Here is a 12895-nt window from a genome sequence, read left to right on the forward strand (position 1 = left end):
GGCCGAAAGCTTCGGAGCCAAAGTTCCCGAAAGTTTATTCATTCAGAGAGGACGAAGTTCCTGGTATCTACAAGTACCTCGTGGAGAATAATAAAATCAAATTGCCTCCAGTTCAGGATCAGGAAGAAGCCAAGAGAATTAATGATCCGAAATACTGCGCATTCCATAGAGCGGTGCACCACCCCACCAAGGTATGCTATGCTCTTAAGGACAAGATCCAGGCTCTCATCGATGTCGGGGTCATCACAATGAAGCAGCCAAAGGAGAAGAAAGTGGGTGCGAATGCAGTGACGATTAGCTTCGGCTCTTTTCCCATAAACTAATTCCAGCTTGAGCCAGTTATAAAGGCAGCAGTAAAGACGGTGAACGATGACCCCCACAAACAACGCCAAAAAGGGCTTGTGCCACACACGGCCCCTAATGGCGAAATTCTTTGGGTTCATCCGGATTTGATCGGAGACGAACAGTGGACTGGGACCTCTTCCAAGAAGAAGTCAAAAGGGAAAGATAAATCTTGTTATGGGGTGTCCGCTATTCCAGGAAGGGACGATGACAGAATTCCGGCCTTCCCACTTTCTGAAGATGAGCAGGAAACATTCGCCACTCGGAGCGGGAACGAGTACCACTACAAGTACCCGGATGCTTCCGAGCAATTAGGTACCAACACTCCTCCTTCCAAGACATTGGCAGAACTGGGAATAGCAGCAATCCCCCCGACGCCTGTGGCCATGGAAAGAGTCTAGCAGAAAGAAAAGGGGAAAGAGCCTTTACGTCAGGAGACCCAGAACCCGAGGCAGTCTCGATTCAATCAGCCGATTGGAAGAGACAAACCGGGAAATGCGAGCTCTCCACCTTATTTCGACATCATGGTGCAATTGGCCAACATCCCGGCTAGGATAACCCTATATGAGTTGTTGCGCCTTTCAAAGGACACAAGGAAAGCACTGCAAGAGGCCTTGAGCGATTCTGAAGCTTTTCTAACTCGAATCAAGCCGTCGCCTGAAGGGCCAGAGCCATCAGCTCAGCATTGCAACCTAGCGGCGCATCATTTCCCATGCATCTCCTTCACTAAAGAGGATATGCAAACAAAGAACTCGAAGCATGATCGGCCCTTGTACTTCACCGGGCACATTGGCTCCAGCATGGTCAACCGGATCCAAGTTGATCCGGGTTCCGCTGTTAGCATAATGCCATTCCGATTGATGCATCATCTCGGAATCCCGACGAGTAAATTAGCCTCCACTGGCACTACGATTTATGGATTCAACACCAGCGGGTCTAGACCCTTGGGGAAGATCCGAATCAAGTGCCAGATCGGAGATTTAAAATCAGAAGTTACTTGCTATGTAATTGATGCAGAAACGTCCTATAATACTAAAGAGCTTTATGATAACCCTGACTTGTATATGCCTCTTCAGTCATTTTGTCTGACGAAAAAGTAGGTACAAGATCCATGCGGAGCGACGCTTGTCATCCCCACGGGAAGATGGAGTGGAAAAGAAGTCGTCTACGGCAAAGGAAAAGAAGCTCCGATACCCGATCACTTCGTAGAAGAAGAATACGATGAAGATAAACCTGCCCCTCATCTATTCAGATATGACGCAAAAGCGCGCGATATGATGGAAAAGTATGGGTATGACTTCACACTCGGAGAAGGTCTTTTCTTTGGTCGAGGCCCACGAGTTCCACCTCGAATGGCCTATGTACCGAAGGGAAAACCCGACGATTATTATCGCTATAAAAGAGGTCTCGGCTACGTCTCCTCGTCCGACGACGAATGTTGCTGGCAAATCATTGATCAGATCGCTAACAAGGCTAGAAACGGGTACTCTTCCGACTCTAACAAGGCTAGAAAAGGATACTCTTCCGACTCTTCGGCTGGGGGTTCCGACGCTAGCCTTGGCGAGACGTTCAAAAGGTTGATGTCAAACATGGTCACGGTCGATCCCACCGCAATAGAGGAAGACGACCAGATGCCGACATGGGAAGATCCTTGGGTTCATCACCTAAACATGCAGTATGGTGATAGGTTCGAGCAAAGAGAGCCTCCTACCGAAGATCAAGTACTCCAGGTGAATATGGGAACTGAGGAAAATCCTAAACCGATATTCATTAGCGACAGTCTCCTACCCGATGAGAAAGAAGAGTTAATCTCTCTTATCAAGGAGTACATTGACGTGTTCGCCTGGAATTATGAAGACATGCCAGGACTCGACCCGAACGTAGCAGTACATCGTCTCAATATCAAGATGGATGCCAAACCAGTCAAACAACAACAAAGACGGTTTCGTCCGCAAATGATGGAGGCGATCGAATCCGAGGTCAAGAAGCTTATTGACTCGGGCTTCGTTCGAGAGGAGCAACATCCAGAATGGCTAGCCAATATTGTCCCAGTCCTTAAGAAGAACGGGAAAGTCAGGATTTGTATCGACTTTCGGGATCTCAACACTGCTTGCCCAAAAGATGATTTTCCCCTCCCCATCACGGATGTCATCATCGACAATACGTGTGGGTTCGAGAGGATGTCTTTCATGGATGGTTTCTCTGGTTATAACCAGATAAAGATGCATCCGGATGATGAAAAGCACACCGCATTCAGAACGCCCCTCGGTGTCTTCTGTTACACAGTTATGCCCTTCGGCTTAAAGAACGCAGGTGCTACATATCAACGAGCTATGTCAAAGATCTTTCAGGATCATCTCCGAAAGACTGTTGAATGCTACGTAGATGATCTGGTCGTGAAAAGTCGTGATAAAAAGGATCACATCAAAGACTTAAAGACCATGTTCGACTTAATGCGAGCCCATCAGTTGAAGATGAATCCTACCAAGTCTTTCCTCGGAATGTCGAGTGGAAAATTCCTGGGATTCGTCGTCACCACCAAAGGTATCCACATCGATCCTGATAAGGTAAAGGCGATCAATGAATTACAACCTCCGAGAAACCTCAGGGAGCTCAGAGGATTGCAGGGGCGATTGGCTTATATCCGTCGGTTCATTTCGAACCTCTCAGGAAAATGCCAGCCATTCTCCAAGCTCGCAAAGAAGGGCGTATCATTTGTATGGGATGAAGCTTGTCAGAAAGCATTCGAGAGCATTAAAGAATATCTCTCAAAACCTCCCGTACTCGTTGCACCGAAATCGGGCAAACCGTTCTTGATTTATGTCAAGGCGACGAGCCATTCATTAAGTGCATTGCTTGCACAAGATGACGATAACGGTCACGAGCAGGCAGTGTATTACTTGAGCCGAACCATGGTGGGCGCCGAGTCTCGATATCCTATGATTGAGAGGGAATGCCTCGCCTTGGTGTTCGCCATTCAGAAGATGCGACATTATCTGGTCGGGCAGACCATTTACGTCATCTCTAAAGTTAATCCGGTTCGAGTATTCATGACTCAACCCGCTTCCATGAGCTGGCGGTTAGCAAAATGGGCCTTACTCTTGTCCCAATACGACTTGCATTTCAAGCAACAGAAGTCGGTCAAAGGACAGGCCATATGCGATCTCCTCGCAGCTAATCCAACTACGGATCCTGCCGAGATATACGACGACCTACCTGATGAAACCCACGAGGTCAACGCAACTTCACACCAACAAGTGTGGCGTTTATACTTCGATGGCGCCTCTCGAGCAGCTCTTGTCACAGATACTCCTGGACGTTCTAAGGTCTCCTCCGGGGTTGGAGTGGTCTTAGTTTCCCCAGGAAAACACGTGATGCCCCGAGCCTATTCATTAACCAAGCCATGTTCAAATAATGTGGCAGAGTATAATGCACTGATTATTGGACTCAACTTCGCTAAGGAGCTGGGGGTTGAGTATCTCGAAGCCTTCGGCGATTCTCAACTAATAGTCAAGCAAGTCCAAGGAGAATATGAAGTCCGAAGTCAGGATTTAATTCCATACCATAAGATGGCAGTGGAGATAGCGGAATCATTTGAAGGATTCTTCATCGAACATATTCCACGGCTACAGAATACCTATGCAGATGCGTTGGCCGCATTGGCCGTGTCACTAGCGCAGCCTCCCGAAACAGAGCAGTTTGTTACGGTAAGAACTCACCAACTCCTAGTGCCGCTTTACAGTGAAGATGCCGAGGAAGAAGAAGTTCAAGAGGTACACGCTACTCAAATCGAGTTCGAACCACGAGATTGGCGTTTCCCCATCATCGACTACGTCTTGCATGGAATCTTGCCAGAAGATGTGAAGGAAAGAGAGTCAATCCGGCGAAGAGCACCCAGATTCTACTACAATACAGAGAATCGAACGCTATACCGCAGGGGGTACGATGGGCTGATATTGCGTTGCCTATCAACCAAAGAAGCCCAAGAAGTGCTTAGAGAGGCACATGAAGGGGAGTGTGGCGCGCACGAGCCTGGCCCCAAGCTTTATGATCGCATCAGAAGAATGGGATATTTCTGGCCTCACATGATGAGCGAAGCAATCACATATGCCCGGAAGTGTCATGCGTGTCAAGTACATGCGAATTATATGCACCAACCTCCGGAGCATCTGCATCCCTCGGTAACATCTTGGCCGTTCGAGACTTGGGGAATGGACATTGTTGGTCCTATAAATCCCCCTTCGATCAAAGGCGACCGGTTCATCCTGGCGATTACCGATTACTTCTCCAAATGGGCTGAAGCAATTCCACTCAGAGAAGTTAAGACGAGCAACGTCATTGGATTCATCAAGCACCACATCATTTACAGGCATGGTGTTCCAAGACGAATCATACATGACAATGGTCCTCAGTTTGTCAGCAACGCCTTCATAAGGTTCTGCGAAAAATTCAAAATTCAGGACATCTCATCAACGGCTTATAATCCCACAGCAAATGGATTAGCTGAAGCCTTCAACAAGACTATCATAAAACTTTTGTCAAAGCTTGTGAAAAGTAACAAGCGAGATTGGGATGACAAGCTCGGTGCAGCACTATGGGCCTATCGTACCACGGTACGTACACCAACCGGTGCAACCCCGTATTCATTAGTATATGGATGTGAAGCCGTTCTCCCTTTGGAAGTTCAAATTCCATCTCTTCGGATCGCCCTTACAACCCAAATGACGACCGAAGAACAGCATCAAAAGCGCCTCGAAGAACTCGAGATGCTCGATGAAAAGCGCCTGGAGGCTCAACAGCATATCGAGTTCTACCAAGCCAGAATTTCTCGAGCCTTCGACAAAAAGGTTCGACAAAGGAGTTTTAAGGAAGGGGATTTGGTCTTAACTGAAAGACATCCTATGAACCTGAGCTCCAAGAAGAAGGGCAAGTTCGAGCCCAAATGGGAAGGACCGTTCGTAGTAGAAACAGTCTACTCAAACGGCGCCTATCGCCTAGTCACCAAAGATGGTGATCGGCTGATGATGCCAATAAATGGCAAATTCCTGAAGAGGTACTATCCTTAGCACCTTTCAGAAGGAGCTGATGTATCGGGAAGTTCCCGGAAGAATACCACATTGGGGTATTCTTAGGGATAACCTGGTCGGTATAAGAGAGATGAACAAGAAGTCCACATTCGAACCCCGAATGTTCTAGTTTGTCAGACTCTAACCCTCATCAGATGAGATCCAATCATTCGAGGGATTAATTTTCCCTCACAAAACTTTCATTGGTGTTCGATTACTCATAGTCTTCGCCACACATTCCTCACTCGGTCAAACCTTACGACAGTTAGGACCAAAGCCAAAGTCCCCTCTCGATTCCTTCAACGAACGAGAGGTCCACAAATCGGGCGGTCAAACTTTCACGTAGTTGTGATCGTTCCAAATTTCCCACTTGGTCAAACCTTACGACAGTTAGGACCAAAGCCAAAGTCCCCTCTCGATTCCTTCAATGAACGAGAGGTCCACTTTCAAACTCCCGAATGACCAAACCTTACGACAGTTAGGGTCATCTCGAACCCTCGCTTAGTCACAACTTACCCTGGTCGAGACTAAGACCGAGTCATCTTTTGTTCAAATGACCAAACCTTACGACAGTTAGGGTCGTTTGAACTTTCCGATTCTCGGAGTGGAGATCCCACTTCTAGTTTCATCCTGCGGATTCTGGAGGTGGAGATCCCACCTCGAGTTTCCCTCTTTTGCTGGAGATAGAATATAAAATTCTTCCTCTCCAGTTCTGAAGATAGAATATAAAATTCTTCCTCTTCAGAGTCAAATGACCAAACCTTACGACAGTTAGGGTCGTTTGAGCCTTTCGGATTCTGGGGGTGTGCCACCTCGAGTTTCCTTTCCAGCTGAAGATAGAATATAAAATTCTTCCTCTTCAGAGTCAAATGACCAAACCTTACGACAGTTAGGGTCGTTTGAGCCTTTCGGATTCTGGGGGTGTGCCACCTCGAGTTTCCTTTCCACCGGGAGATAGAATATAAAATTCTTCCTCTCCTCGGACCTTTCCGATGCTCGGAGTGGCGACCCCACTCCCAGTTCATCATTCCGGGTGCTCGGAGTGGAGATCCCATTCCCAGTTCATCCTTCCAGATACTGGGGGTGGGGAATCCCACCTCAAGTTTCCTTTCCAGCGGGAGATAGAATATAAAATTCTTCCTCTCCTCGGACCTTTCCGATGCTCGGAGTGGCGACCCCACTCCCAGTTCATCATTCCGGGTGCTCGGAGTGGAGATCCCATTCCCAGTTCATCCTTCCAGATACTGGGGGTGGGGAATCCCACCTCAAGTTTCCTTTCCAGCGGGAGATAGAATATAAAATTCTTCCTCTCCTATTTTGACACAACTTTCAACTTCCAATCCGCGCACTTGGTGCGTGGGGAATTTTATCCCGAATCCTAAGTAGGGATAAGTCAACACCTAACACGTGTTGCCGGGTAGCCTATTCCCGTAACAAGGGCAAAGTCTACGTATTCGAAGTCGTAGCAGCAAGTCTAAGGGAGTTCATTCCTTTAGCACAACGTTACATACGGAACGGATTTCGATAATCCGCATGCTAGCCCGATTCAAACGGTGATCGGTAAAGGCACATCAAACCCGTTGAAGGCTGGGGGTTTGCCAAAAACCCCAAAGTCAACGCCTAACACGCGTTGCCGGGTAGTCTATTCCCGTGAGAAAGACGAAGCCTATGTATTCAAGATCATAGCACAAAGCCTCAGAGAGTTTACTCTCTCAGCACAACGTTACATGCGGAACGGATTTCGACAATCCGCATGCTAGCCCGATTCAAACGGTAATCGGTAAAGGCACCTCAAACCCGTTGATGGCTGGGGGTTTGCCAAAAATCCCATAAATCTGTCATTCGGAAGAGATACAGAGAAAACACAAAAGAAGCAAATGCGGATTTTCTATTAATAAATCAAGTCAAAAGCATACAACAAAAGCTCGTTAGTCCGAAGGCAACCGACGGCTAAGAATATGAGACTCTAAACCAGAGAGCCTGTCCATATAGTCCTGCTCGAACTCCGCCTGCAGGCTAGCTCGGACAGAATCTTCGGAACTGTTGAGAACCTCTGCGGCTTCGTGTCGTAGCTTCATCAACCCCTCCTGCACTGATCCCAGCCTGTCGAGTGTCCATTCACGAGAACGCTCCAACCCAACCAGTTCCTCAGAAATGGTAGCGGCAGATTCTTCGGCGCGTTCCAAGGCCTCCTTCAGTCTAGCTATCTCTGCACGAGTGGAATCTAAGGAGCTCACTAACTCAGCTCTGCTGGTGTCTTTCCTCGCCAGAGAGGCCATCAGCTGCTCGACAGTGCGCTCACGTGATCGAAGCTCGCTGCCAACGGAAGATCGCAGTTCATGCCACTGCGTCAACCTATCCTCCACCTGAGAAGATGCAAAAGAGGGAGCTCCACCAGCCTTCAACTCCCTCAGCTCTCGAATCTCTGACTCCAGGGCAGCGAAATCAGCTGTAAAGGAATCGGCCAAATCCGGATATCCCTCTTCCCTCATCATCATCATGTGACGGGAGAAGGAACGCCTGAACTGATCAAAAGAAGACCCTCTGTGCAGAAGCTTATCAATCACGCCGTTATAAAAGGCAGTAAAGAAGCCGAGGTCAGTGCGGAAGACATCCCCATCTGGATTGGTATCGGCCAAGAGAGCATGGACCTGCTCATATAGAGACGGTCGAGAACCTGCAAGCAGCAGTATGGGAGGTCAAGAAACTATTAAATACAATCGAAAAGACCCTAAGGGAAATTCGAGGTATACCTATACCGGCGGAAATCCCCTCGGGTTGGGGTTCGACAGGCTCCGAAGTAACGACAGGAATGCTCATGGAAGGTATATCAACCCTCGTGGGCAAGTCAGTCGTATTAGGCGAAGGCGGGAAAACACCCGAAGCTATAGCAGAATCAGGTACAGCGCCTGGTCATATAGTTGCACTTCTTTATTAGTCAAAATGGAGACTGAGACAAGCAAAGAAGAGAGGAAATTGGATATATACCTGTGGATGAATCACTCTCAAAGAGTGGTCTCACAGTCCCGGTGGGAGCTTGTTCAGCTAACATATCGGCTAACAGTCCAGAGTCAGGTCTCGGGAAGACCGGTGCAGGAACATATCCCTGCTCTTCGAAATCTGCAATAGGGGAGGCCCCATCCCCGTCTGGCCCTTCTGTCGCAACACCTGCAGCACCGGATGTAGGTATATCTGAAAATGAACCGGTGGGATCAACACCATCTGCCTGCCCAAGATCGATGTTCAGATCAATGCCCAGGGAGCCATCACGAAGGGCGTCGCACACCTGCTGCATGAAGCAGTCCATGTTGTCAGCCCCAGAGAATACCGGACCTGGTGGAAGCTCGCCCTCCTCGAAGAACCCTGAATTATGAAACAGGATCAGGGATCCCGGAAGGTAAATCATCTTAAAGCAATAAAAGTGGGTACAACAAAATGTTACCTTCCTCCCCGTCGGCAAAGCCTCCTGAATCTACCCCATGGGAGCGCTGATCAACATGAGGTTTATGGGCAATCTTTTTCCTTTTCGAAGGATCACCCCTCATAGAACCAACGGGGCGGTCATGCGAAGTTTGGCCACCAAACTTGGATTTCGCACGACGGGAAGCGAGCGACCCATGGTCGTCGGCTACCCCACCTGAAACAACAAGAATCATCTCATGAACCAGATCTTTCGCCAATACCAATTGAAGTCGAGAAAGAGGATCAAAGAGCATGACAAACCTGTATCAAGTTCTGCTTGGTCGGTATCTATATCTGCATACTCCCCTTCGGGAATTCCGGTGGACTTCTTCCTCTGTCTCTGAGCAGGCTCAGCCCTGCGAGCAGCCATCATAGCAGATTGAACCAAGTGATCGGATTCTAGTTCCGAAAGACTCCTCACACTTATGGATTCATCGGCAGAGAGGAACCATTTACAGCTGAGGAAGGTAATCATCGGCTTGCGTTTATAGGAGGGAAGAGCAAACTGAGCCCCGGTGCAGCCAACCATGGTCCATAACCACGCCCGTACGCCGTCAACGAGTCCTCCCTCAACACGCAAACTACGACTCGGATTCCCAACGTATAGTTGGTCATAGCCAAACTGACGTGCGAAACGGCAGGGAAGGTAAGGCTCTATGTGGCAGCGGTCCTTCACCCGGAGAACAAGATACCCGACTCGGATGTTCACCAACCAGCGGAAACAACCGACGTCGAGAGCAGTCCGGTTAGTTCGGGGTTTCTCCATATCAGTCAACTCCTCGCCATAACGTCCCGAAAAGCGAGGGAAGCATTTGAAGAACTCCCAGTTCCTGCGAACTCGAAGTTCTTTTTGTACATCTTCAAATTTCTTCCCAACCCATCTACTCTCCTCCAACAGCTGTAGGAAAGGAACGGGAACATCAACGGCGCTGGGCGCCGACATCAAGTCCGGACGGTGAAGAACGAACCACGCCATCAAATAAGCGTAGGGCAGCTCAACCTTCGGGCAGGTAAGCTCAGTCGAGGGTTTAGAACCCACTTGGGTAAGAACACGAACTACACCCCTAAGCCCGCAATGGATGCTGGCAACCATCGCTGGAAGCAGAGAAAGCTCCCTCCCATAAGCTAGCTGGACCGCAGGGAAGAGCACCTCGAGGGGTAGAGCGTCTGAAGACTGATATGGAACAACACACTTCTTCAGCCAAAGAGCAAGGTAGCCAGCTAACAGAGACCGAGGATCGATAGACTTCTGGGCATGATAGAGGAACGATCGAAACTTAGTCCCGGCCGGAAAAGCCCCCTCGGCACTAGCAATGGTATAAGAATGAGTTTCATTCTTCTCCATCAGCTCATTAATAGCGGCAGGGGTCAAAACGCCTAACTCATGTATGGACTCCTCGGAATCATCCTCCAAGTTAGGAAACAGGTAAACAGCAAACTGCTTCAAGCTGATCTTCCTCTTCGTCTTCGCTGGAGGAGAACTCTGGAGCAAACAGGTGTGATAATGACAGGTGAGGTCCCAGAGAGTGTCATACACATCGGGAGTATCCTTCTTCAAACACTCCAACTGTTGGTTAGAAGGGAAGTATTCCTGATACGGGCAATCTCCCATCGAAAGCCCGGAAACCTGGTGCATCTCATGAAGAGCCAACCCTAGCTCTCCGCCACTGGTCAAGAAGGTATTACTATCAGGCATATATGTCTCGAGCAATGCCAAGAAGTGACGGCAGCTAACGGGAAGTCCATACATAGTAGCCCGTATGGGCGTATATAATCCACTACCCTTCAAGTCTCTCTCCCAGCGTCCCAGAACATAACTGGTCAAACGGGTCCACCATCCCTTAGCCAGTGAGGAAGCCCAACCATAACATCGGTAATCCAGTCGAGGTAATTGTCTTCCCAGATGAGCTAAACGATTCCTCACGGTGAGAGCGGCCGCCGATACCTCGCCTGGAGGTGCAGTGTCAAGACCCATGATCCCGGGTCGAAGGCCACAAATGGATTGATACCCCAGAGAACCGGGACTCTTGTGATGAGAAATGTATCCGCACTGAACGTGTGTAACAGCATTGGTAAGAGGCCAGGACATCTGTCGCCCCACAGCCTGTTTCTCCAAGTCAGTAAAAGAGCACTGGCGAGGAATAGAGGGGATATATAAAAGAGCTCCCTCGTCAAGGGTAAGCCAGTGCTCCTCAGCAAGAGTCAGCGCGGCAGGATCTTCGGTGCGATCCCCGAATAGAAAACCCGGCTTCTTTAAAGCTTCAGTAGAAGTGGCGTCTGCGGTGAGAGGAGCATCGGTGATAAGTTGGCGTAAACAGTGACGCCCTCCATCCTTTATCAAGCGACAGAACTCGTCTGAGCGATCTCTGTCGAACTGCGGAAGGGGATCGATGATCTGCCTGGCAGAAGCCGAAGAAAACACTTCCCTACTACAACCGGTAGGGGCATGATGAGGGAGACTACCCCCGGGAAACTCAACTGCAACAAAGCAAAGATGGAGTCAGAAAATCCATGTCATAAACGCAAGACGAGATTATTCGATTTCGAGTGCCCTACACCGGGAGAACGGTATGCGTCATCACGTAGACACCGTGATAACATATACCGACCTATAAGGTGTAAGGCAACACGAGATCGCCCCAATATAACCGAGGACTTGAATTGGCTAAGCAAAGCAAGTCCGAAACCTTAACCCCCGCGGGAGGGGTATCGGTTCTTCCGTCATGACCCGCGAGAGGTCAATCCGGGATAAAAGAAAAAAATATATATAAGATTCTTACCCCCAAAGCAAGAGGTCACTGGAGATGATGTCGTAGGAGCCTCCTCCACGCCATGCTGCGAGCAAGGGTGACTCCCGGAAAGACGAGACCGACGGGGAGACATCGTGAATCTGCAATGAAGAGCAGTACATCAGGTACGATATATATACACGAAATATCGGAAGAAGGGAAATTAAGCACTTGGACTCGAAATCCTAATAACAAATAGGATTTTGTAGTTAAAGTCTAATTAAGCCTACGAATTTCGTGCACGCGAAACGATAATCGTCATTTCGCGGAAAATTTTGGTGAAATACCCAAAATACCCCTCGTGCTCAAGGCCAAATTCAGGTCAAGGACACGTATGACTCGGGTTATGGTCATCATACTTGATCATCGAACATCCCGGTACCCTATAATTTTGATCAAATTTTGCAAATAAGCCCTTTTGCAGAATTTGGTCAATTTTACATAAAAGTCCCTCCATGAACTTTTGGTTTTGCATCCATATGCTTTTACCAAAAATTCGATCAAGGGTCGGGGGTTTAAACTTCTTGGATTTCAGCCCCAAATTCGTGGCTCTTTTGACAATAAGCCCCTCCAAATATTTAGGGACTGTTTTGCAAATAAACCCCTCAAACAGTTCTTTAACCCTCTTACACAAAGCACCCCCATTTCTTGAAGAAACAAACACGAACCCAAGCCTCCCAAATTTCAGTTCATGTTTGCATAAGAGCCCCCAAAATTTCAGACCCACGAATTTTGCAAATAAACCCCTATAGTTTCGGTTTTTGCAATAAAACCCCCCAAATGCTTATTTCATCCATAAACCCTTATCTATTACAAGCATAAAGACATGATCTTTGCAAGAAAATAAGGGGTTTGTGAAGAAAAACTTACCAAGTCAAAGGAGTTTTCCTTCGGGCTCGGAAATGGAGGCCAAGACCCTCGTTTGAAAGAGGAGAAGATTCCGGCAAATGGGTACCCGTCAAAATCCCGAATCTTTTAAGGGATTGAAGGGTTCTCAAGAGCAAATCAATGGAGGAAAGAGGGGGAGGAAGAAGAAAGAAAACCGAAAATGGGGGGAAAGAATTCGGTTTTGGGGGTGGGGTTCTCTCTTGAAATTCAAAATAAAGGAGGGGGGGACCATGCACAAGAGGCCAAAAAAAGGAACAAGACAAAACTAGGGGAGAAACACCCCTAGGGGTGTCTCGGCATTGCCGAGACACCCCCAAGGGTGTCTCGGCATTGCCGAGGCACCCCGGG

The 12895-nt window shown here is 48.4% G+C and overlaps 1 protein-coding gene across 1 annotated transcript; it reads right to left on the reverse strand.

Moving 5' to 3' along the window:
• Positions 1-7272: 7272 nt before the first annotated feature.
• Positions 7273-12626, reverse strand: LOC109828382. The gene is made up of 7 exons (XM_020395393.1): positions 12530-12626; positions 11651-11760; positions 9132-11348; positions 8851-9045; positions 8397-8771; positions 8162-8317; positions 7273-8085 (listed from the first exon to the last, which is right to left on the reverse strand). The coding sequence occupies exons 2-7, from the start codon at positions 11751-11753 to the stop codon at positions 7337-7339; spliced, it is 3795 nt and encodes a 1264-aa protein (XP_020250982.1). The 5' UTR covers positions 11754-11760; positions 12530-12626; the 3' UTR covers positions 7273-7336.
• Between the last annotated feature and the right edge of the window lie 269 nt (positions 12627-12895).

Source organism: Asparagus officinalis, unplaced genomic scaffold (assembly GCF_001876935.1).
Source record: "Asparagus officinalis unplaced genomic scaffold, Aspof.V1 AsparagusV1_Un1246, whole genome shotgun sequence".
Lineage (NCBI taxonomy): Eukaryota > Viridiplantae > Streptophyta > Magnoliopsida > Asparagales > Asparagaceae > Asparagus > Asparagus officinalis.